The 26,447-nt window shown below is 36.0% G+C and overlaps 2 protein-coding genes across 2 annotated transcripts; both read right to left on the reverse strand.

Annotated features, from left to right (window-relative positions):
- Positions 1-352: 352 nt before the first annotated feature.
- Positions 353-14,298, reverse strand: LOC139139044 (uncharacterized). The gene is made up of 4 exons (XM_070707792.1): positions 13,630-14,298; positions 11,513-11,823; positions 8,656-8,895; positions 353-1,608 (listed from the first exon to the last, which is right to left on the reverse strand). Exons 2-4 carry the CDS (start codon positions 11,691-11,693, stop codon positions 1,268-1,270), a joined length of 762 nt encoding a protein of 253 aa, XP_070563893.1. The 5' UTR covers positions 11,694-11,823; positions 13,630-14,298; the 3' UTR covers positions 353-1,267.
- Positions 14,299-14,443: 145 nt separating this feature from the next.
- On the reverse strand, positions 14,444-24,953 carry LOC139139100 (uncharacterized). Its single transcript, XM_070707921.1, has 7 exons — positions 24,828-24,953; positions 19,773-21,462; positions 19,480-19,548; positions 17,970-18,449; positions 17,364-17,454; positions 14,871-14,934; positions 14,444-14,707 (listed from the first exon to the last, which is right to left on the reverse strand). Exons 1-6 carry the CDS (start codon positions 24,828-24,830, stop codon positions 14,871-14,873), a joined length of 2,397 nt encoding a protein of 798 aa, XP_070564022.1. The 5' UTR covers positions 24,831-24,953; the 3' UTR covers positions 14,444-14,707.
- Between the last annotated feature and the right edge of the window lie 1,494 nt (positions 24,954-26,447).

Below are 26,447 nucleotides of genomic sequence, written 5' to 3' on the forward strand. Positions count from 1 at the left end.
CAGATAGCGCCCTTTAGCTTCACAAGTCGCTCCCCAATGCAAATTGAACGGTGATAGGATTGGACGTACATCATGTCGACGGCGTCGTGATCATGGATTATGTCATTTATATTGGAATATATTGATTGGAAATCTTTCAACCATAGATCATATCAGATAATAGAGGATATGCAGGTAATGTTTAAAACATTATTTTGCACACACAACTGTTGATTCACTACTCTCTACGAGTTGAGATGTGATTGGATCGGTTCTGCAATCAGCATTGCAGAACACACCTCTTGACAAATTGACTCAAATATCTCAGTACAAATTCTCCAAAACAACTGACTTTTGGTACACTTGTTTTGGCGACATGAAGTGACAATTATGTTAAATATTTCAGTTCCTATATTGTTTGGAAATGCAGAAAATAACCCCCATATTGATTTTTTGACATGACTCATATGCATGTGTTGTGATGTTGACAAATCACCGTCGATTGTCAAAACGTCCTGTCAAAGTTCCTGGATTTTGGAAAATGTGTCTGAAATTATTATATTTCATTATGTTTAAACTCAAGAGAAGTAGCTGCAACAACTTTGAATATTTCCCCCTGAAATATCTGTTCTACATTTGAGAAATAATCGATTATTAGTTTGGATGGTGATGTAAACAGTGTAGTTCAATCGTTTTGTCACGTTTGAGTGACGATTAAAATTAGCGCGTAAAAAGTTTTGAACAAATTTCAATATTTTGATGAAACTACACATCATTTTGGTGTTTCTGTCTATTTAGAAAATACTACGATTTCATCACGGGAATGGTACCATCCACTAACAACAGCAATTCTATCCCCGTCGGCGGTCACTGCCGTGTACCAGGGGTTGATCCCTTCACCTTGGAATAGATGACATCTCCACGTTCATCTCCCCTCCACATCGAAATCCTGGCATTGCCGTAATCACAAACATAAACATTGTCAGCGCCGTCAACGGCAATGCTGTATGGGTCGTACAGCTGAGCATTGCTGGTATACGCGGTACCGCGGTAACCGTATTTGTACAGGAAATTGAACTCAGTGTCAAAACACTTGATGCAGTCATTGTGACAGTCAGACACCATGATGACATCCGTACTGTTGACAGCGACAAAGTAGGGGTACCGGAATCGTGTACGGCCATCACTGCCGTGACCGCCAATCTCTCCGATATAGAGTCCATCGTGGCTGTACTTCAGGACACGGTGACCTTTGACATCCGTAACAATAACAAACCCTTCACAAGAGCTATGCACCAGGATTTGAGTCTGTAGGTAGGCTAATTATTCTGATAACTTTATTATTTTGATCACAAACCACTATTTGCACATTACTGTAATCAAGGATGAAGTAGAGGTTATCCTGAGAGACAACTATGGACCATGGCTTGAATGGGTTGGCAAACTGACCGCTGAAACTGCCCAACTCCTTTTCACAGGTGTAATCTTTGTTCAGTATGTGTACAATATTGTTGTCTCTGTCACACACTAAAAGTTTATCATTGTGGAATGCTAGACCTCTTACACCTTTGAACTTTTGTCCAGGTTTTTGACTTTCATGGCCGTTGATGATCTTCTTTGACCAGCGCCCTGAAAGGTTAAAGGTTAAGGTTATATCACATAAAGTAGAAATTATGTATTGAAATACGTGTAAACCATATAAAACCCCATATACCTTGAAACCTAAAACAGATATTGATACAAATTCTATTGCATCAAAAGTAAATAAGGTGGCTGCAATGCTGTTTGTATTTGTAATTGCCAGTATATTAATTTTAATACCGTTTTACCATGGCAACCAAATATGTGCATGTTTCCTTCAAACTGTTCATTTTGAGAAGTGATTAACATTTAGTATTTTTGTGTTTGATGACTTCTGTTTTATCATGTTGTAATTTAGGTAAGATGATCTTGTTAAGCTAATTAAGGAAAATCTGTGTTGCCATGGCAACGATTTTGCCGTATTTGGTTCAAAAAAGCTTTTATGTGTATATCTTCTCAAAAAATTTATCCTGACTGAAAATCTTTCAAAATGCATTCAAGATCATACCAAGCACATCGTTTCTTTAGCAGTTAATGACCTTGAAGTGACATAAATGAAAAAAATACAGATTTTGTTAAAAACAACTATGTCGACAACCAAAGAAATCTCTAGTATTTTGTCACCAATCAACAAATGTATTGCTTCTGTACACAATGTTACATCATTATAAGCTGCTTTTTGTCATGTGTTTAAAATAGTTTTATTTGATTGATAATTGTGAAATGAAAAATCAGTGTTGCCATAGCGACTTGTAAATGTTGGGTCAAAATTCATTATGGAGTCATATCTTCTTGAAAACTGTTGTCGTAGCAACACATTTGCTGTTTTTTGTCCGGAAATACTTTTACGTGCTATACAAGTTTATCCTCTCTGAAAATTCTTTAAAAATGCATTTTGTATAACATCAAGTACACCGTTTTATCAGCAATTGATGGCTTTATGGTGATACTAATGACTACAACTTTAAATGCAATCAAATGAAAAAATATCTGTAAGCAACCGAAGAAATCCCTATTACACATTCGCTCATCAATCGAAAAACGATGGAAACATGTTTTTTCTGTATATATATTGTACCCGTTTTTAAGCTGACTGTTGTTATGTCTGTAAAAATTTTATTTGGTTGATTAATGAAGTCACTGTTGCCATAGCAACACTTAAATTTAAATCAGTTGAAAAGTATTTTCCTAGTCATATTTTCTGTACGGAGATAGTTGATGCATACTATTTTGTCAACAAATACTGTTTATTGATATGATGACGACAAGTAATCTTATTAAGTTTTACTAAATCTCGGATAATTGTGTCCGGTGATTGATTAATTCGCTTTCTCTCTCCATGTTTGCTGCTTCCTTCTGAATCACAGCAATTTGTTATGTTGAATGATATTAAGGGTGGAGATTTAGCCGAGCTGTTTTGACTGTGATGTCTTAGCTTGGTGACTTGCCGTACGAAGCGACTTTAAATCTCATCGAGAATTTACTAAATTTATACCCATTACCAGTATACAATTTCAGAGGATACGGATTATTCTGAACTGAAATGTCAGCAGTTTCACAACTATTTTTTTCTCAGATTCGACAGCTTTATGTATGATAGAGTTGGAACTCTGAATGTTGGATACTCTACTGTAGATTTGCAGGTACCCGAATCAAATGAACGAAGGTACAGTAAAGTTTTTATTATAAACAGATCAACAATATACAATTTAATCAGATATAGGGAAATAATTTCCTATTGTGTTCTGTTATCAGTATCTGCTCAAACTGATATATAATTTACTCAGATATCTGCCTTTTTGTCAATGTCCATGCTTCACGCTTTGACAACACTGAGATTGTGTGTCACATATACAGTGCAACAGATATCAGTTTTGACGAAATGCATGTTCAGGGTTTGGACTAGCAAGTCGTCTAAAGTACAGGTATCGCAGTACTGGAGATTTCCCATGATTCATTATGATTTGTACCATCAGAGATTCCTCAGTCAAGTCTACCATGTCTCCCATGTGTACATACATTCCCGAACTAGTTGTAAAAATTCTGAAAAAGTACTTTAAAGCACATCATTCTTTCAATTCTCTTTTAAAATAATTTGAAAAATAATGGGGGATGCACGATTGTGAAAGGAGATAGCATTTGAGTAAAACTTTCCAGAGATTGTGGCCTCAGCCATACAGAATGATGTGATGGAAAGTAGGGAGACTAATTGCACCTGTTTGATGAAACAAAAGGATATTGATTTTTTCCAATGGAAAAGACAAAAGAAATTTACGTCCTAAGTTTTCTTCAGAAAGGACCCTTTAGGTCATAACTTGCTGCCTAAAAGTATAGCATATGTTGTACCTACAGAATGTAACTTTTATGGCTATTTAATTATTATTTTGAGATTTTCACTGACAATATCTAAATTTATTTTTACTAGACAGTATCTAACCATCATTCTGAAGCTTCATATTATTGCTTATATGCAGCACTGAAAAAGTTACCTTCATTGTTCAAATCAAAGAGAATTGTTGGTAATTTATTACACTGTGGATTATTCAATGTTGCCAAAAGGTGAATTATGTAATCCCATGTGTGAAAATCAACAGACCCTGTGTTGAACAAATTATTGGAAATAACACCCACTTACAGAGGATATATAGTTCATAAGTGAATTACCCTAAACTTGTGTAGCCTGCCTGTACAGGCAGTTCAGTTGGGTGTGGTCGTTGTGCATGCTACAGCTAGTACCGGTACTTAGTCGCAGAACACCTGAGATCTGGGTGGTGGTGATAACTAATGTTGGATGAGGTGCCAATAATCTTAAGGCTTGACATGCCCCAACCCACCCCAGTCCCGATTGCATTCATAGAAGGATAACATATACAACAGATTTATAAACATGCATCATACATGACATACAATATGCAAGAAATGTTTCTGTCATTTGGCAGTTCTGTCCCAATTATGCATTCGTAGAAGGGTAGCTAACCACAGTTTATTTACATGGTCTTATTTTATGCTGGCCATTGAGTGATCCCTATGTGTTGAAAATGTCAACAGGCCCTGTGGTGAACAATGTTGGAAATAACACTAACTCACAGAGGATATAGGCCATCAATGAATTACCCTAGACTGGTTTAGCCTACCTGTTGATGCAGTTCAGCAGGGTGTGGTCGTCGTGCATGGTACAGATTCTTAGAGTCACAGGTGAGAGCTAGATCCACCTGGCTCAGTCCTGTCCTAATCATGCATTCATAGAAGGGTAGCTATACAAACATACAGCAGATTTACAACACACGCATCAAACGTGACATACAATATGCAAGAAATGTTTCTGTCATTGGGCAGTCCTGTCCCAATTATGCATTCGAAGAAGGGTAGCAAACCACAGGTTATTTGCATGGAATTGTACATGTATCATATTTATGCTTGGCCACTGAGTATACTGATGTTTTGCGGGGAAGCAGTCATAATTCATGTCTGCTGTGGATTATATTAATGTGCGCAACAAAACGGGTTAGGATGGTAAAAATTCAAAATTACAGGCTTGCATTTAGCTCTGTTTTCAACTTTATGACATCCCTTTTGAAAGTAGTGGTGTTACTCATGTACTGGTTTCTTTCCCTAAGTGTCTGTTTTTACACAATTTTCTCAAACTCGGGATTCAAGATGACTTTCCATGTAAAGTGCACAAATGGAGCATCAGCATGTCAGTTTCATTATATTTTATATTATTGCAGAACAAAGAGGTCATCTGGCAGAAAGCTTTCAGTCATAGACCTTTCCACCTTTTCACAAGAGTGAGATTAAATACCTGAGAGGGGCAACACAGGTGTTAATGAGGGTTACAGCATCAGCATTCAGTCAGCAGCTGGAGCTTAGAGGGAACACTTCATGCAGGAACTTTGTTTTTTAGCGTTTTGGAGACAAGTCAGCATAATGTAGCAAACATTCCTGTACATTGTTTACAAATGCGGTGGGAAATTTTGTTTTTTATCATTTCTATCAGATTGGACAAATATTTTTCAAAAGTAACATGACTTGGTGGAGCAGAAGCATTATAATTCCTTCAAAATATGAGCATGCAGGTTCTTAATTTAGCATTGTTTAATATGTCCATGTGATTGCTTCAATCGTCTTTTTAATTTTGCATATACTATTTGGCTGACTTTGGTAAAATACCACAGACCATTTCATTTATAGTACAATAGAAAGTGATGTAACAGATTAAATTAAATTCTCAATTTCTTTCAGCTTACACGTACAAAGATATCAAGTGTAGGGCTGACTGTATCAAATTTTAATGATGCTATCATTGAAGAGTGCGTAAGCATGAGGACATCAAATGGAAACAGCAAGAGAAATTACTTAGGCCTGATTGCACCAACAGTAAATATCTGTGAGTATTTTGTGAACTTTGTTAGAACTTTTACTGTTCTTTGTTCCTTTCACGAGAAAAAACTAAGAAAGTGAATAATATTTCACAATTATTGAAATTTCAAAATATGGGACCCAAGTTAAAGTGCCAGTAATGCCAACTTTTTATGTTTTTTTTCACTATTTTTGTTTTAATGTCAATCATAATTTCTTGTTCTACTTCCAAAGGCAAGTTGATATATACAGTATTCAGCTTGTCAATTCGGCCTGTACTTGTGTAAACTACGATGTTATTGTTGACAATTGAATTCTGGTGCAGAATTCAAATGCAAACATTGACAGTGCATTTTACACATATAGACGCTATGTCGGCAATCTAAATTATGGATATTTCAACATTCGTTTTGGAGTAGTGTAAGAACTTACAAATGACATATGAAATTTAAAAAAATGAAAAAAAATCATTAAAACTTAGCATTAGTGGCCCTTTAATATAAATGGAGAATACCAAATTGAATCATGTTTGTAATTGTTATAGCAATGGAGCACATACTTATACTGGTAACAATCTGCAATCTGATTATCTGATGTTTTGTACATTATCAAAATATTTACTGCAAACTGTAATTTCAATTACATGTAATGAATGATCAAAAAGGGAGCAGTCATAGTGTCCGCATTGGATAGATTTTCTCCGTTCTCCTTTGCATTTGATAGACAGCAAAAACCAATGTGATGGTCATGCAGAACTACAGTTTCCAGTTCAGATTCTGGAAGTAGAGAACAATAGGCAGTGCGATATTAGTACATGTCTTTTACTTGCACATCACCATGCATGATTTTCAGATAAGCCTGTCATCTTGTGGTGATAATTGTCAACTCAACTGCTGAAAGGATTTACCTTTTCATATTTGAAGTTTGGTGACCTGTTGTTTTTTCATGTTTGAAGTCACAAATGGAAGAGCTACATGTAAGGTTTGATGGTTTGATAGAAGCATGTGCCAGTGAATATACAGTGCTTCAAACTAGCTTTCTCGTATCAGGTTACTGACAATATCGGTAATTAATGATAATGCATGCATTATGTATGAATTCTGCATGTCAACGAGAATATGAGTCAATGAGTTGCGCAGTTTGTTGGGTGCTCTAACTAGCACTTGCCATTTACAATCTTCTGGCTTTATCTTACTGCAACGCCTCAAGGAAACAACATATATTTTTGAAGCGGTATTACTACTATTTCATGATTTGTTTCCAAATTTACCGTAGCAGGCGATTATTTATGGACAATTCTGACAATTGAACTGCCTCAATAATTATAAGCCCCCTGATTCTTTAGCATACATGTAGCTTGATAACATTAAATTTCTTTCACATGGGCCAATGACAATGCATTAGTAGTGCAGTTTCCATTGATTCATCTTTGAAATGTGTGAGCAATACTTTTGCATACATAAGAAATGGAGTAGTTAAATTCTGTGGGTTTATGTGAAAAGTAGGAATAAAAGAAACTGTAGCGCTCCTCTACAGCATAAAACTGTTAGATTTTTAAGCAAGTGAAGATCTAAGATGACACCAAAACAATTGAGGATATTTTAAAGGCACAGGAGCTGTAACTTTTGGCATTATTTTCATGATTTCATATTTAGATTAAAAGTAGTTCATAGAAATGTTCTTACTCGGAGATGTTTACTGAAGTATAATTATCCACTGAGTGGGACTGCATGGGGAGGTTTCAGTAAGACAAACAATAAATATGTGCCGCACCCAAATATGGCTGCCTCCATGCAACTACCTGATAAACAAATGAAATCTCTACTGTAACCAACTGAAAGAGAGACTTATTATCAAAAGCCAAAATTTCAGGGATTGAGTGACCTCATAGCAGGTCGATATTTCTTCAAAACTGTAAAAACGTTGAATTGAAATTGAGGTTATGCAAATCAAAAAGTAAGGTAACTTAATTATAATGGTATCATTTTGCATTGTTCTGTGGAGACATGGCAGCTGGTGAATACTTCAAAGATGAAATGTCATGACAAAGTAAATGTATGCAAGAAGTTGAACACTGCACAATGAGATAACTCGAAAGTTAAAACATCATGTAGTCAGAGCCCTTTCATGTACTGCAGTTTTGTATCCCATTATATTGCCATACAGTCATTTTCAAATGACTTCTGTACATGTACCTGTAGTATTGTCCAACATCTAACAAGGAGAAGTTATTCTTTTCCAAGTACATAACCATGCAACATATTTCAAATCCAACACTGTAAGCAGCAGATTAAGAGATATGTCAGTATTTTTCTGGGCAAAACAAGAAAAGTGACCATAGCAAATTTCTGAAATCTCATAAACACTCCTCACTGTTTATCTTTAGTCACTGCAACCATACATACTTTAACACAAGCAAACATTGGACGAATTTCTTATACAAAAATACTTTCGTAATGAATCAAACAAGAACAACAAAACCCCTTGGCCCTGAGAAAAATTAGAATTAGAATGTATTTGTGGCAGATATACTTAATTTAAATAAATGCATTTGCAAAAACGTATCAGAGATTTGCAATAACTATTTGCAAAAATTTATAACTGTGCTGGAGAATTTCTGTTGTTAATAGTACTGTGAACAAAAAAAATTGCCTTGTTTTCAGGCAAAATTCTAGGCCAAAAGAGATAATATTTGTCGCAGGTTGGTATAAGTCATTTGACACTGTTGGTACTCACCTGAAAATTCCTTACTTCTGACAGCTGCTTTACCACCAGACGTCTCAGCAGATACCGAACCGCTTTGGAAGGCTTCACTACTAACCGTACCACTCTGTTTCTTTTTTCTACCATGAGTCACTCTACCACCAGATATCTCAGAGGAAGCGGGACCACTAGGCAGCTCTTCACTGCAGGCTGTAACTGAACCCATCTGTTGCTTTTCACTTCTAGACATCACTGTACTGCCCCCTGTTTCATCTGAAACACCAGAGAATAGTTTGACAATTCTGCCGAAAATGCCATCAGACCTTTCTTCTCTGTTGACGGATAAGAAATCCTTCTAAATAGTAAGTCACATTCAGTTATGTGATTTTACAGTCATTGAAAAGCAGTTTGAATAATTTATTACCCAAGAAGTTGAGATGAGTTTGGAATTTATTCAGAAGGAAGATCCCCAACTTCTCACATGATATGATAAATGTACTTCTCTATCTATTGCTCAACTTTCATCCACTCATAATGACGTGGCTTGATCTACCTTCAGCCTATTACCATACTGTAAACATGTGTTTTTATAGCTAGTATGCCTTTTTTAATCAAATTAAACTTGTGGCAAGCGTTTGCTAATTTAAGATGAAATTATTTTAAGAATTTTCCTGGATTAAAAATCCACTTATTCATTTCAAATCTTCATTCTGCTATTAAATGCATGCAGTTTGTTCGAAGTGTTTTTCAACAAATTGTTTCAGTAACAATACACAAATATCATATCCGATATTATTACATATGTACCACAGATTACCAATCTTTTGACAACGAAATAAAGTTGGTATTTTCACAGACAGAGATAATATAGTCCCTGTATATTTTTTGCATTTTCTAAAAATTGTGACACTTTTCTAAGTATTTTAGCTTTTGATTGAGCTAATTATCACTGCTTTTAAATATTTTACTAATTGCTTGCTTTCAGCAAAGTATTTCACGCGTTTTATCAACTTCATAGCATTTCAAAAACAGGTCACGTGCCATTATTATGCAAATTATGCAAATTAGTTATTATCCCGTACTACTTTCTATTGGTAAATATTGTTGCCGGCTCCTGAACAACAATAAATACTTAAGCGGATTGTATATCTGTGGAAGAAAATAATTATTACGATTGGCAGAACTGTATTTATTTTGAACATTTGGAATCAGAATTTTATTATCGAAGTGAAACTAATATCTCGGCACGGACGGAACAAAATACTGTGACTACGATGGAAGCGGTGTACCGGCGAAGGTACACCGAAGCCAAGATGCGCTCTCGACCGAAGACGTCAAAGCTCTCGTCAGGTTGCAAAAAATAAACAGAAAAACCGTTATGGAAACGCGTCCCGAAGTTGCTGTTTTCAACGACCCGCGACTGGCTTCGGACAATAACAATGGAAACTTGTACCAGTCGAGCTTGACCCATGACAGTGACGTAAATCTTGCCAGTTTACGTCATCGTACAGAAACAGCGACGAAGAGTAGCCTATGAGCTAGATTCGCGATCAATATCCAGTTACCATAAACAACGGCAAATGAATAATATTGAGTTGGGTTGATGACAAATTCAACCCGTGACCTCGGTCCGTGATAGAGGGACCGTGATAGAGAGACCGTGCCGTGACCGAGTACCCGGGCCGAGCACATCGACAAGCGATACATACCCGTGTCGGCCACGGCAAAGACAAATGTGATAGATCGGCTCCTGCGACAACGCGGCAATCAGTGCTTCGCAATCCTTGCAATGGTGTAGCCAGCAAGTTCAAAACCAGTTACCCGTTCTATTCTCAAATCACCGAAGGAGTCTTAAACTTTACATTCAACATCACCGCCTCAGAAAACAACTCTCAACAGCGTCTTTCTTCGCCAGATGTCCGAACATCACCGTGCATTTCACGTACGTAACCGTAAATCTGACAGTCGTACTCGGACTCCGATTAGTCTAATTTCGCATACAATTTGGAAGTTTCAGTCATTGTAATTTTTATTGCAATTGATCTTGTTACTCTAAATACCAATTTTGCTCACATGTATTTAAAATATTTAAGATTTCTGTCCTGAAACGTCTCTGTTTGTGTCTGTTTTTGTTGTCTTTAAGGCCAAAAAAAAAAGAAATGTTTCTGGTCAGGTCCTTCTTTAAAAAATGGTGCGGCGACGCGCATTTTATTTTTTTATTTTTTTTTTCTCTCAAGGGAGGGAGGAGGGTCAGTTTTATAGTTTTATCAATATAGTCACATATATACTGTTCATGCAGTCACTGATCATGCCCCCAAAGAATTTTCTCTTTCTCTTCAGCCATTTTGGTTTGGTGTCAGCCACGGCCGCCGGCCACAAACAGAAAAAAAAGGTGACGCGCTGTTGTTCAAGTGACGCGCGCGCTGACCAGAAACATTTCTTTTTCTTTTTTTGGCCTAATAGTCGAGATGGAAATACAGTGATATAGTGAACTCGGTACGCTGCATCAAATATTTGCATATGAATGGTAGAACGTATTCCCTAGCCAATCAGTGAGCTCACAGCTGATGAAAAGTTCATTGACAGCATATCAATGCGCACTATAAAGAATCTATTTGCGATCAGGCCGTGTCGTGATTGGCTGTTTTTTTCGACCGCGATCGACAAATTAGGAAACATATGTAATAATAACTTTTCCGAGCGAAGCGAGGAAAAGTACAGGCAGAATACACCGTATCCCGAGAGATATACCTTCGGAACGCCACAGAGTGCCCTCCAAGGCCATGGGGTTCTGTCATATTATTAAAAGGGATTTAGTCCTTGTGTAGCCCTTTGGATGAGGTATGACATATTTTGGCCGGTTTTTTTTTTTCTAAAAAAGTTACATTACCTTTATGGTGCCGTGTTTCAATGGTAACCTGTTCCTTTTCCTTAAGGTCTCTCTTTTCTGTAAGAGATGTTCTGGTTAATTCTGTTGACAGTGCTATGTCTTTTCTCCCAACTGCTTTTCCAACCGTTAAAGGTTGCATTACTGTTGCTACATCCATCACAGTTCCTCCACTGCCAGCCATCCCCGGTTTCTTGGTTTGAGGTAAACCTCACTTTTCCTTACAGTCATCTTTGGTTGTAGAGTGGTATCTTCATCACTGTCAGTGATATTAGTTTTTTTGTTTCCATCATCCATCAGGCTATCAATGACACCTACATACAAACAACATAGTTGAAAATAATATTTTGTCAGATATTCTGACACATAACATTCATATAAACAAGTGAAAATGTGAAAGTGAATATCATTGGATATCCTTTTAAAGAGATTGACAAAACATGAAACAAAGACATAAATGTCGTGGGGTATGATGTTAGTGTAAAACTAGACGCTCAATCGAGCACTTTACTGTTCTCAGTCCCTGTGAATTAGACCAGGATTAGCTACTTTGATATGTACCTCGTGTAACAAATACAACACCATAGAAAATGATCTCCCATTATCCTTTATTTTCTGTAATAAGGTGTATTACATCAGAGACATCATCAGCACTTACTGACCCAGAAATATGAGTCGTCCATGTAAGTGTATCATTGTGAAGCATGAATTACTAAACAGGATACATTGAATAAAGCATACAAGTCAATCAAATTCTGGAAGTAAATCTCTATTTCTGCCATTCAGGCCAATACAAGGATGTGACATGTCTGTATTCCTCAGCCAGGGGGTAGTTCTAAAGTTTGAATTTAACTGGCAGACCTTGCTTCTGCAAGGAATCATCTAGTTTTAAGTTCGATAAATTGATTCTTTTGCGACCTTGGAAGGCTGCAAATGTTTCCACCAATGAAATCCACCTCCATTCTCTTATCATATAGAAAGTAGGCAAAAAATACTAAAAACCTGTTTCTAAATTTCTTTTGCACTATCACAGTGATTTATGGACTATGGCTAATTTATTTCAAAGGATAGTCAGTGGTTTTGGTCAGGGTATTTTATAATTTTTCATAGTACATGGTGGTCAAGATGGATAGGCAACATGATTTTGTGATCCATAATGACGCAAAGTGGTGACCCTATTACTATATGGACAGTAAGTTTCACCCTGCATTTGATAGCTCCATAATGAAAGTTAAATTTGGTAGTGTGCACTCAAACCTTTCTAACAGTGTCCAGCTGTAAATTTTTGATGGTACAAATGTAACACTGTTTAGTAGAGAATACTTTTAGAGATATGGTCACTTAAATGACTGTCACAAGTAGGCTATTCACCTCATAAATAAAATATCGGCATAATATTGTGTGCTGGTATCTATATGCCATTTTCACATTGACAAATCAATAGTGCTTTAGATCACATTCTTCTGGGATATGTTGATATACATAGTCTAAACAGTTTTGAAATGGTCTCGAAAATTGCTACCTTGTAATAAAAGAATAATTCGGTTTACAACAGAAACACACATACAGCATGCTAAAGGTGAAAAACAAACAACAGAACTGTTACAAATTGATGTCAATTTCACTCTCACAAAAGTGATCTCAAAAGGCTGCAACTTTGTTCTATCATATCAGTAGATATGGTGAAATGTTTTAATTTAAAAAACTTTTATATTCGAAGTTATCTCTGAATACACAAGTATTACTGTACCATGTAGGAGTTTGTTGCTGACTAATTGTCTGGCTACTTGCTCCAAATATATTCACAATATGTATGAAGTTTATTTCCTTCAGAACCATGTTGCCAAATTCCTAAAGCACAACATTTTTATTGTACATACTACAAAAATAACCGTAATTAGATAGATAATCTTGGTCAAGTATTCTGTTATCAGTTTGCTTCACCATCAGCAAGTGCAATATGCAGTCCTCAATATTACTTTTTTTAAAAAACAAATAAATACTTATTACACTTTAAAAAACAAACTGATTTCTATACTGCATCACTGTCATCTAAGCATTTGATAGGAGAACATACCAGTAATTGTTTTTTGAAAACATAAAGCTACCTTTTCTCCTACCTTTCTCTTCCATTTCTGTTGTGATACTTTGTTTCCCAAGTTGAAGACTTTCTGCAAGTTGTTTCTGCTGTTTAATGTCTGACATACCAGATTGTGCATCAGATAACTCTGATAGTTTTTCCCTTGGTTCAGTTATTACTTTTTGTTCAAACTGAGATTTTAGTCTGTAGATTTCACTAACTTTTGTTGAAACTACTTTTTCAGCTTTCTCATACAACTGCCTGCACTCATCTAACTGCTTCTGTAAGTGTGAGTTATCCTTCTGTGCTTCTGCTAAACGGGATTTGAGCACACTCTTTTCTGTGAAAGTTGTTCGGAATTTTTGTTTTCTTTGTCAAGCTGACTTTGCAAGGACTTAACTTTTGTATGTGATTTGTCAAGCTGGCTTTGTAAGACTGAACTTTGGACTGTGCCATGTCAAGCTGGTTTTGTAAATACTGAACTTTGGACTGTACTAATGCTAAGTATCTGATGTCAGAATCTGTGAGCTGTTGCCCAGTGCCATAGATTGGAAGTAAGCTTCTGGCCTGTAAACTCAGCGTCTTATAGGCTTCTGTGATTGGTAGAGTCAGGTTTCCTTGCTGTGTGAGTTTGCTCTCCAATTCTGTGAGAAAGTGTAAAGTAAATTCTGTCTTAACTACAGTTATATGGTTGTGATAACAGTATGAAAAGCTTTTGAAAGAAATAGGTGTATCACCTGTGAGTGTATTGTCTTTTTGTGTGCATCATACTCAGGAAGGCCCAACCACAACATAGGAAGCTGTTTTTAACACGAGCAAATGGGTTGCACGGAAAGTTAGATTTGATAACTTACCAACAATTGATAAGCTCTCACTTTCTACATCAGTCATAAGATACCTTGTAACACCCAGTAGTGCTAAGATTTCCTGTCTAGAGGATATGATATGTTGAACCCTGTCGGTCAATGTCATCACTGCTTGGAGCATATCAAACTGCCTTCCTCTTTGTCTGATACACTTCTCAGGTTTGAATAGTGAATGTATGTTGGTCTCAGTGGATGACCTGATTTCATGAGCCAGATTGAGCTCAAGTAGCATTAGTGTTGATGCTTCTTTGTCTGCGAGAGATATGAATACAACCAGTGAGTAACTTTTCAACTAACTGTAATATAATTATATCAAAGTGACAAAGATGGATCCATGTAAATTTTGCATTTTTTGTTGTCTCTGGAAAAAAAATATGAAAAAGGTCTTAAAAATTAAGTTGATGCAGTTACTTACTCAGTACAAGGTCATCCACTGAAAGATCTTGAACATTTTGTGGAACAAAATTGGTTTCTTCCATCTTAAAATACGAAAGATGAATGCATTAATTGATTATCCCACATTTGTTTGCAAATCTTTTCATCTTGCTAGCTATTAATGAAAGAGTTACCAGAAACTGAAAGTTTTTGCAGCAACCAAGCCAAGATATGATTTCTCTGTATCAACAACTGTTATTTCACCTATGGCGTGGTGGAAACCTAGAATACAACTTGTCAATATAATTAAATATGAGTAGATTGAGTTTTGTCACTGTATGCAAGTGAATATATAAAGTATATGTAAGTTAAGTAGCATCTCCCAATGCCAGTGTATAATTGTGCGTGGAAACTATACTCCATTGCTTGTTACAATGACAGTATTTGATGACCAGATATGAACTGAATGTGCTCACGTATTTTACAACAGATTCATTAATAGTAGTACGCTTCACAAAATGTTGTATATCCAGTATTCAACAGAATAACTTGACCTACTAATGTGACCCCTGAATGGAAGGAATGACTTTGAGTTTGACAAAGTTACAAACTTAGTTATCAAGCATTGGAGTTGACTGCTGATGACTCAACATGCATTGACATTTATCAGACACTACTGGACGCATGAAATAATACAATATGACATGAATTACTGCATACTTTTGACTGTTATGAAGTTGTAGAAAACAATTGTACCTTTGACCTGTCTCATATAAAGTCAAAACAACGAGCAAGGAGATGTTACGCAACATTTGCAGACCTCAGGATAATCACTAACCAAAACACAAGAACAAAGACAGACAGACGTATATTCTGACAGCAGTTCAATTGAGCACACGTGGAAGAAAGACTCCTGATAAGACTAGCCGTGTATACGGTCTACTGCCAGAGTAACTATCTCTGACGAGGATTTATTGTATTATGTTTTTCAATATTCCTGTCAATAAACCCAATTCATACCAATATAATCGACATCCGTGTGAGGCGTGTAATAAGAACAATCAGACATCTGTTATATCATTATATGTAGCAGGTTTCATCAACTTTCGCACAGTACTCTCAGAGTTAAATCACTAATTACAAAATTTTATTTAATATGTAAATGAGCTAATTATTAACTTGACACACCCAATGCTTCTCAGTACAATTAAATATTTATCAGATCAATATCTGTATCAAGTTTCATCAAATGCAATGCTGTAATTTTGGAGTAATATCACTAATTACGAAGTTCACGAAAATAAATACCACTTAACAACACACCACTAAATGCTTTACACCACAATTAGATATCTGTCAGATCAGTATCTGCAGCAGATTTCATCACATTTGGTGCAGTTATTTCGGAGTTACATGACTAATTACAAAACTTCATAAAATATGCAAATGAGCTACTTCTTAAATACACTGCCAAATGCTTGTCAGTATAATTAGATATTTATCAGTTAATATCTGTACCAGATTTCACTGACTTGGGTGCCGTAATTTCAGAGTTATATACCTAATTACAAAGTTCATTGAATATGCAAATGAACCCTTAATTAACTTGACACTACTAAGTGCTTTACACCACAGTTAGATATCAGTCAGATCAGTATCTGCAGCAGAATTCATTAAATTTGGTGCAGTTATATCGGAGTTATATGACTAATTATAAAACTTCATAAAATATGCAAATGAGCTATTTATTAACTTGACACTGCCCAATGCTTCTAAGTATAATTAGATATATATCAGATCAATATTTGTTGCACGTATCATCAAGTTTGGTGCAGGAATTTCAGTGTTATGTCACTAATAACAAAAGTTCATTAAATATGCAAATGAGCAGATAATTGACATGACACTCACAGTATCATCATAATGTTCTGAGATTGTCATCTGTGAAAAGTTTCATGAAATTTTGTGCAATATTTCTTGATATATGTCTACACTGTCATTACCGTCTCCATAGGGAAACCATTGTACGGAAAAAAATGATATCTTCATTAATATGCAAGCTATACTAACCAAAATCTTGCAAGTAGCATATGGTACCTGTGTACCAAATCTGACTTGAATCTGTTCAGGCGTTTTTGAGTTATCGTGTAAACAGACAGACAGACAGACAGACACACACACACACACACACACACACTAACATATACACACACGGACAGACAGACAGAAATCGACATTAGCCCATTGTGAACTCGTGAGCTAAAAATGAAGTTAATTTAAAAGAGTTGCTTTTTGACACCGTTCTAGTTTAACAAGGAGTCATTAGCAGCCTGTCTCAGTTTGTGTGCCTATTTCTGTGTACAACTTTGCAAAAACAGGGCAAGTGAATTTCCAACATCATCCAAAGTTGAAACCTTGTAATCACAATAATCCATAATTTAATTGTCATAGTATTCGATTAAGACGTCGACAGTCTAATATAACTGTCTTATTCATGGTCAGCGAACTTTGATGGAATAACACTTTCACTCACTTGGACACTGCCGTGGTTTCTGCAACACTGCCTTCTGCTGGGACATCTTCATTCATTCTTGACCGTAATGGTTGAATTCCACCACCATCTCCTTATAAAAATGTATGGAATATTGTAATACAAGATGAGGTCTTCATTTTACTGATTTGCAGCATTGAATCCAACAAAATGTTTCAAACAAACTCCTCTCCAACATCGTTGGTAGCTGTAGAATACTATGTATGCATGACAGCAGAGGATTTTCACTTTCCTACAATGAGTGACAATTGCACTGATCGATAGAGTAATGGCAAAATACTCAAGCATTGTGTTCAGTATTTTACTAAATAAATTAGAATAATGGATTACCTGTACAAATACATTATATACCAATATGCAAGTTGTCAACATTAGAGAAACATTCTTTGTAATTCAATGATACTATTATGTGCAACACATGGACTAAAAGCCAGCAGTTTTTATCAGCAAGTGATCCTGTTTGTTATGTACTGGAAACACTCCAAAGGATTTGAAATTATATTCTAAATAAAACGTATTTTGTGTTGTAACAAAAAATATTATCTTGCCATTCAAAAGCATTTATGGTGTTGCAATACCAAAACTTACGATTGATGAAGAAGAGTTCAATTTCTTTGAATCGCTCTTGGTCATATGACACTTTCAATTGCAGTGTTATACCAACTGTGGACGCCATCTTTCTCATTTCATCTGTTATCAGTAGTGGTTCAAATGCTTTGGCCAGACTTCCAGATCTACAAGTCTGCTTCAATCTGTAAAGATTATATAGCGTTAAAAAGTTTTGTACCATTGCCAAACACTTCACTGTTAAACTTGTAGTATTCACATCACCAAGTTTCTTCTTGCAGAGTTTCTTCACTTCTTGACAGCCATCTTCATCAGCGACCACTTCTTGTACCTTACGTTTCAGTGCCTGTTCACAGAATTCCCACACAGCATTCAGTGCATTCATCATTTCCTGCTTCTGTTCCATCAGTTGCGGTGGGAGTGCCTTGACTTGGTCCTCTAGTTCTCTCCGTCGTTGATGGTAGACATTGTTATTGAAACCTACTTGTACATCCAGAGACTCTGTGGAAATATAAGAAAAGGGAACATAATAGGGAAATATCCTGTAAAAATAATCACTATAATTGTCTGTATTAGAACATTGTCTTCCTCAAAGAATTAGTACAACAAGAACATGATTGGTGAAGTCTATTACCCAGCAAATTTCAGTTTGATGATATGTTGTTTTGAAAATACATTGCAGCCACTCAATTTAAAAATGAAGTCTACCAATCCCAGTCTTGTGCTGTGGGAATTAGAATATGTGTTGACATGCTGTACAGTGGCAAAGCATATTCAAAGTTATCTTCAATTCCTGGTAATACCTCAACCTCTTTCACATGTGAAGAGCTTGATCACGTACATACACATACAATCATATACTATACATAGACCTGTTCGGGTCCAGCTATCAATATCATTCAAACCTTTAACATATTGTATTTTTAAAAATATTTCATTCTAGTGTTGCTGTTAGAGAAGTTGTTAGTGTACTGGTTCTTCTTTTGACCAAACAGGGCAATTAGAGTGTACAATATATCCCTGACAGAAGTACTCACACTTAATTGGAGACTTATCTGTATCCAAGGCGAATGTATAGAATGAACAGAATAAGTTATGATCTTCTGTACAAATTACCAACTTTTCCTACAACACTGTACCCTAGTTTATAGTTAAACTGCGGGTTTTGTTTTGATGAGATAGTCCTTTAATGATAGCTTTCTTGGTCACTAAGACTCTGCCTCCAATTTAGCATTTTTAGAAGAAGATGACAAGCATATATGTATGCAAAACTAAATGACATATTTCACTATTCATAAATGATTAAAAATATTTGCATTTTCCCCCTTTTATGTTCGTGTTGATAATGCAATAGATGCTGTGCTACATTCCCCAAAAAGGTTGAATTATTTTAATCTGACGCCACAAAGAATCATGAAAATATCCAAATATGCTGATGCCTGCTCTGGCTGATATATACTGTTTATTGTACTAGTCTTATCCCGAGTCTCACTTTCTGAATTAAGGTCATAGCTTTTGTTTCTAGACATACCTGTATAAAGGGTATCTGGTTCTGTAGGTGTGTTGTTCCTTCCTTCTGTGGCATCAGTACTGGAATCACCTGAAGAGAAAAGTCATATTATGTATTACAAAATTGGTATTAAATGTTTGAAAGCAATGACAATTACAATGACGCTCTCTTAAGATATCATGATGTGTTACTTACCTTCAACTCTGATTCTTGAAAATATTCATTATGATAATTTTGGCAGTTTCCGTACAATTTCCGTATAAGTGTGCTGTACATCTTTCTTTTGAACAGGATTAATATAATACCTTGCTCACCTTTCGCTTTTCTGTGCTCTTCAATGTAATCTGCAGTTTGTTGCTTGACCGGTTGCGAATGTGTTAACAGTGAAGTAAATTTGCCATAACTTGTGGATATTGCATTGCTGTTCACCAAAGCTGTTTTCAGTGCCTTTGCCTTCTTGAAAGCCTGATCTGTGTTTTGCAGATGTGTTAGTATTTTCTCTGACATATTCTTCTCGGGACTTCTTTCGACAGCATATTCAGTATAATCTTCAAAGTGTTTGATGATGAATTGACCGAGATGAGAGGACTCATAGACAACTGTTGGTAAACCGAACACCATTGCTTCAAGGCCGTAAAAGCTGTAATCCTCGTAGCATGGTGCAGGCAGGCAGAGGTGAGACTGTTGTAGAGATTTTAGCAGTGGTTTCGCTGAATGTCCTGGATGAAGTGTTGGTTTTACGTGAGGACTTTGTAGTTTGTCTGTCAGGAGCATTACTAATGTCATGTCTGCGTGTGGAGATTCGTGCTCAATCTTCCACTCAGGAGGTTTGATTTTACCATGCCCTGCTTTCAAATGATTGGCTACACTACCAATTGAAGATGCCATAGCTGAACATCCTTCTATGGCTTTCTGTGTGTCTATCTGACCGCATGTCAAGATGCTATGCTTGTTGGTTTCTCTTAATACTGGATTGCTGTCCCAGAAACATGCTGGTGGCTTAGGCAGAATCTCCTCATGTGGAATGTCTGACAAATCTTTACCATGAACTGTGGCCCTGTATGCATTCTGGAAATATTCATAGATGACTGGTCCTATGGAAAACACCAGGTCGGCTTTACTGGCCATTTCCAGCATCTTGTCTTCAAATATTGTGTGTTCTTGAGCGTCGAGGCCATTGGTCTCTGGACAGGCATGGTTGATAAGGACCAGTTTTGCATGAGGGAAGATATTGGCTCGGATGTCAGCTGCTGCATGCCCTGTCTTTGGCCCATAACCAACAACATATTGAATGTCATCCAAGTCTTTCAGGTGAGGGTAATAAATTTCATGATGTAGTAACCACCTTAATGCAGGATGTTCATCTTTTGCATCGTCTTTTTTCTTTATTCGTGCTGGAATCAAGGTAACGCCACAGCTCTCTGCATCTTTCCTCTGGTCATCACTGATTTTGACATCAAGTACAGTAGAGTAGGTTTTGAGATCTTCTCCTGCCTTGGACTTCCTTGCGCAGAAATCTTGAACAAGATTTCTGTGAAATCCTGTAAGACCCAACTCATCGTTATTCCAGGCATGTGCAACAAACAATGCTGCAGGTTTTGAAAGCATTTGATGAAATTTGGCTTCAGGGAAAAGACTTTGGTGTATTACACTTGCAGCATTCTTTGTCTTCGCTGACAACCCAACAACATGTCCTACATTCAATTCTCTCAGTCCTGGGTAGTAGTTATTGTGATTGATAAGCCAATGTATTCCTGGTGGGTCTTCAAGGGGATCTACCAACTTGTTTCTTGAAGCAGGAATCAAGGTAACTCCATAGCTTGCTGCTTCATTCTGTGTTTCTTCACTCACTTCAACATCAAGGACAGTGCAGTAACCTGGAGGAAGCTTAGTGTTAAGCGTTTTATGTAGTATCATCTCACAGAAATTACTGATCACCTGCTGAGTTGTTTCATCCCATGATGTTGAGACTGACAACACTCCCTCAGGATAGCTCACACTTGCCTAGAATAAATTGTAAATATCTTGATTTTCTGCACCTATATAGTCACATAAGATCATCTGTCGGCAGCATAATACTTAATCAATTTTATAGATGACTTCCAATTCTTGTGTATCTGCAAGCAGCATTTGTCAAAGTTTTAGATGTTTCAAAATTGTACATAACACTTGTTCAAGGGCTTTTAAATATGATACTGTTGGATATCCATTAGACAAGAAAATTTTACTATTTTCACAACAGATCATCTTGACCTGCTATATTGACCCCTGAATGGGACGACTGACTGACGTGTTATATGCAGATGACTTGTACCGATTTTATGCTTCGACATGTATTGATATTTATCAGACAATATTGGACACATGAAATAAGACAGTATCACATAAAGTATAGCATACTTTTTGACTGCTATGAAGTTTTGTAAGTTGGACCCTTGACATGTCTCATTTTAAAGTGACAAAACAACGTGCAAGGAGATGTTATGCAACGTTTACAGACCTCATTATGATAATCACTGTAGCAAATACAAGAACAAAGACAGACATTGTATGTATATTCGGACAGCAGTTCAGTTGCGTGCATGACGCTGAGTTGAATACAGACTTGAAGCAACTGCCATTGATAAGACAAGAAGTGTGACCAGACTGCCAGAGTAACTATCTCTGACGAGGACTTATTGTATTTACGTTTTTCAATAGTCCTGTCAATAAACCCAATTCACCAATATAATCGGCACTCTGTGAGACGTGTAACAATACACATTTAGATTTTTTGAAATAATCCATTGCAGATTTGGTCGTAGGCCTAATTTAAAAACATGTGTTTCTACTGGTCTGATCAATCCTATATTAAACCCACATTTGCAAAAATCAACTAGGATTTTATAAAATGTTTATGGTTTTTATGCTTTACATCGAAATGAAAGTAAAAATAGGCCCCTTATCTACATGAAACCATCCAATTTCCTGAGGACATATTGTCGAAAGGGAAATACACAATATATTTTGTGCCTTATCTACAAACCATTGCTTACATGTTGACATTTCAGAATAGTTTAGAATTCTATTTGTCATAACACATACCACAGTCCTCTGGCATAGCGGGACCGTGCATATACATAATATGAGCAGCTACATAATATTAGGATCAGTCAGAGAACTGTACAGTACCGATACAACTACCAGCATATCTGTATGTGTGTCCATCCAATTGCCTTGATATTACATAGCTCCAACTATGGTACATGTATGATCTAATTATTATTATGGTTTATTAATACTCAAATTGTGACCCAAAATGGTCAAATAAAATGAGTTTACAACACAGTCAATAAAAAATTTACAGTACATCACTAAAAAAAAACTACAAGAAAAAGACCTCCCAAGGTAGCAAGACATCAACTGGTAATTTCAAAAACGAGCACCAAAAACCCCCTAAAAGATTTTGAAAAATTAAAAAACAACAACGACGACAATACATCAAAATAGACACAACAGAAATTTGACAAAACCAACATTCACAACAGCTCAACACAGGACAGAGAATCATGAACTCTGGAGTAGTTTAATGCAGTAGACTACTGGGCTTGATTCTTTACGTTTTGTGCGGATTTTAAAGTTAACCAAGCTTTTATTCCTTGTCGAATATCCGTGACCTGATTTAGGGGGAATATGATAATTTAGTTTATGGTCTGGTTTTATGATTTCCTCAGCAAACTTTTTACAAATTTTCTGACGTCTAGTTTCGAGTGTGTCTAGCTGTAATAGAGAAAGTGATTCACTGTAAGACAAAAATGGATAAATAATTCGTAGTGCTCTCTTCTGGATTCTTTCAATCGTTGATCTATTCTTTTCAGTGAGACCACCTTGCCAAACAGTACAGGCATATTCTAAGGTTGATCTAACCAATGAGATATAAATTTGTTTAAGCTCATGAGCTGTAGCCCCAAATCTGCACAAAACACGGAGAATGTGCAACCTTTGTGAGGATTTTTTGACCATATCATCAACATGGTTATCCCATTTTAGTTTGTTATTTATGATTAACCCAAGAGATTTAAAATTCTCTTTGATTTCTAAGACACTGTTTCCTAGTAACAATGGCGGAAAAGGAGGAGGTACCTTACCAAAAAATAGCCTCATTTCTTTACATTTTTTTGGATTTAGTTTCATATTATTTACTGAAGCCCACTGGTCAATGTGTGATAATGTTGTCTGCATCTGCGAATTAGTAGGAGTACTGGAATGAACACATTCTGACACCGTGGTGTCATCCATGAATATAAAGTTTGATCCCCCAATACAATCAGGAATGTCATTAATCATGAGCATAAATAGAATTGGGCCCAATTTTGTTCCCTGTGGAACACCTGCACGTATTGTTTGCCAGGAAGAAAGCTATCACCAATCTTCACCCTTTGAGATCTATTATACAAGAAATGTGCTGTCCATTTAATTATGTTACTATTTATACCGAATTTTGATAATTTGTGAAGAAGTATGTTGTGGTCAATCTTATCAAAGGCTTTACTGAAATCAAGGTAACAAATTCTAATCAGTAAACAAATAAGATAGGTCTTGATAAGTTTTTCTCATATTTCTAAAAATAATCAATTTTCGTAATCAATTTGTAAGATGTAGCTTGAAAGTTTTTTCTAGGTTCCTATAAAGTTTTGCTAAAAATAATCAGCAATCAATACTGTTTTATTTTTAATCAGCGGATGTCACCATATTATTAATCGTCTAACATATGAATTGTTACATTAAGGAAGGGATGCAAATTAAGCTGGGCAAACATGAAAAAGGCTTAACTTTCCAACAGGTTTTGTTATTCTGTTGTTTCTGTCATATTGCTTAGAAATTATTTAGTACGACATGTCATAGCATATATGAACGGATATAAATTATACTTTAGAATGCTACAGTGATATTTTTGTGTGACTATTAATTGTTGAAATACCGATACAATATGATAAATTTCAATATGATAAATCTGAATGCATCCGAGGCCTGCACTGAAGTCATCTCACCTCTCACCAATAGTATTTCTTTGTTGTCTTTCTGTTACAGAGGTCAATCCAGATGAAAGGTCTTGTGAGGTAATTTGTCTTGTTAGTCTAAGAGTTTACAATTGTGTGATAAATGTCAAATAACATCTGACAGTGTAGCCTGAACCAAATGAGTATGCTACAACCTATAGTAAACTATAACTGAGTACTTGACGTGTCATAGTGATCCACAGTTGTGAAAATCAGAATATTATTGTTAATGGGCAACTCCCAGCAAATATGCATAACTACATTGTGTAGTGAGGGGGTGGGGATTTCATGCTACTTAAGCCACACATTGGGGTAAGAGTTCAAACATACCATGACTCTGTTAATCACTGGTTACTTCACACCTCTAACGTGCCAAAATAATGTAATGTAAGGTGAAAATGTCCAGTTATCCACAAGGGAGAAGTAGAAACACTCCCAGGGTATTGGGTCATGCATGTAGCGACGCAACAAAACAGGTCATGTGATTATGTACTATCCAGCAATTGGTGTAAGGCTAAGATAAATAGATGGTCAAAGTCCAGCTTGCCTGCATTGGCTTGAATATTGTTTTGTGCATTGAGAATGTTGTACTGTTAAATGATTTACGGCTTGTTTGTGGTGTGCAGTTTCCCGTAGGCCCCTAACTTCACAATGTTGTCTTGTATCAACGAACTTCACAATGTTGTCTTTTATCAACGCTAAAATAGATTATTTGCATTGTCATTAAATACTGCAACAGGTATTTTGGTGGCAGAACATGTATTTGCATATCTGATATATCAAAACCTGAAGCCACATATTTTGAATAATTTGTAAGCCCAGTTTCTAGATGTGATAGTTTCTAGATGACCTGGAAATTTGGAGAAATGTTTGACAACAATTTGAACGAGTTGGCAAAAAATGACATAGTCTGTTGCAAATGGATTTTGTTAAGAGGACATCTTTTGGTTTTACATTTCTTTCCTTTTCATTTGATCACATGAAATTTCACGACCTTGACAAAATGAGTTCATGCCATTCACAAGTGAGTGCACAATTATGTTCCACATTCAGTCCTAGTCAATAACGAGTAAAAATGATATTTAGGGTCCTTGATATGTTTATCCTTGGACAAAGTAACTGGAAGTAATAGATGGGGGTCATTCAAACAAAGAACCCCAATCTAACATTCGAGTGATGCGTTCTCGTGAATTTTGCTATATTTTAAGACAGCTTGTGTTTATTATGATGGATATGTCTGCATATAATAGCAAACCTTTAAAGAAATTAGGTACAGAGCATTTTCCCTTTGTTAGAAATCTTGTAATTTACGTGTAATGCATCTCTGTTTGTGCTAAACGAATCTTCTGTAGAACAATTAGTTTTATTCATGTCAGATGTAATTTATTTCTTAGAAAGTTTCTCATTGTATTGAAATTTATCAACTGTATTACCTTATTTGGATGTTGATATTATCATATTATGATAAGGGACGGACCATTATATCTTGGGAGGGGGATGGTCACAATGAAATTGTGAATTTTTTTTCGAATTGTAAATTTCTAAAAATTTTGTTTTGCAAATGAGAAAAGCTGTGCTAATTTTTTTCTGAGTAATTTTTAGATTTGTAATTTTTTTAGTTCGACGCTGTCTGAGGATACAATGTACATCCATATCACTAGCGCAAATAAGATTGTGTGCTGTAACCCCAACATACATATGGCCTAGTGATTTATATTGCTGATAGATTTCGTGAAATGTTGCAGATCATCTTTTGACAAGCCGAGAAACTGTTTGCAAATTATAGTGAAATTAGCATATTTGTGTTTTTAGGGAAAATGTTGCCCTTTTTTGATCACAACATCTATTTCTCTGTAGCAGCATGTCCAAATTGATTGGATATGTATAGATGTGCTGAAATTTCAATATTTGTCTTTTTAGGGCCATTTTTGCCATTTATGGTCAAAAAAT

This window comes from Ptychodera flava, chromosome 1 (genome assembly GCF_041260155.1).
Source record: "Ptychodera flava strain L36383 chromosome 1, AS_Pfla_20210202, whole genome shotgun sequence".
In the NCBI taxonomy this organism is placed as follows: Eukaryota; Metazoa; Hemichordata; class Enteropneusta; family Ptychoderidae; genus Ptychodera; species Ptychodera flava.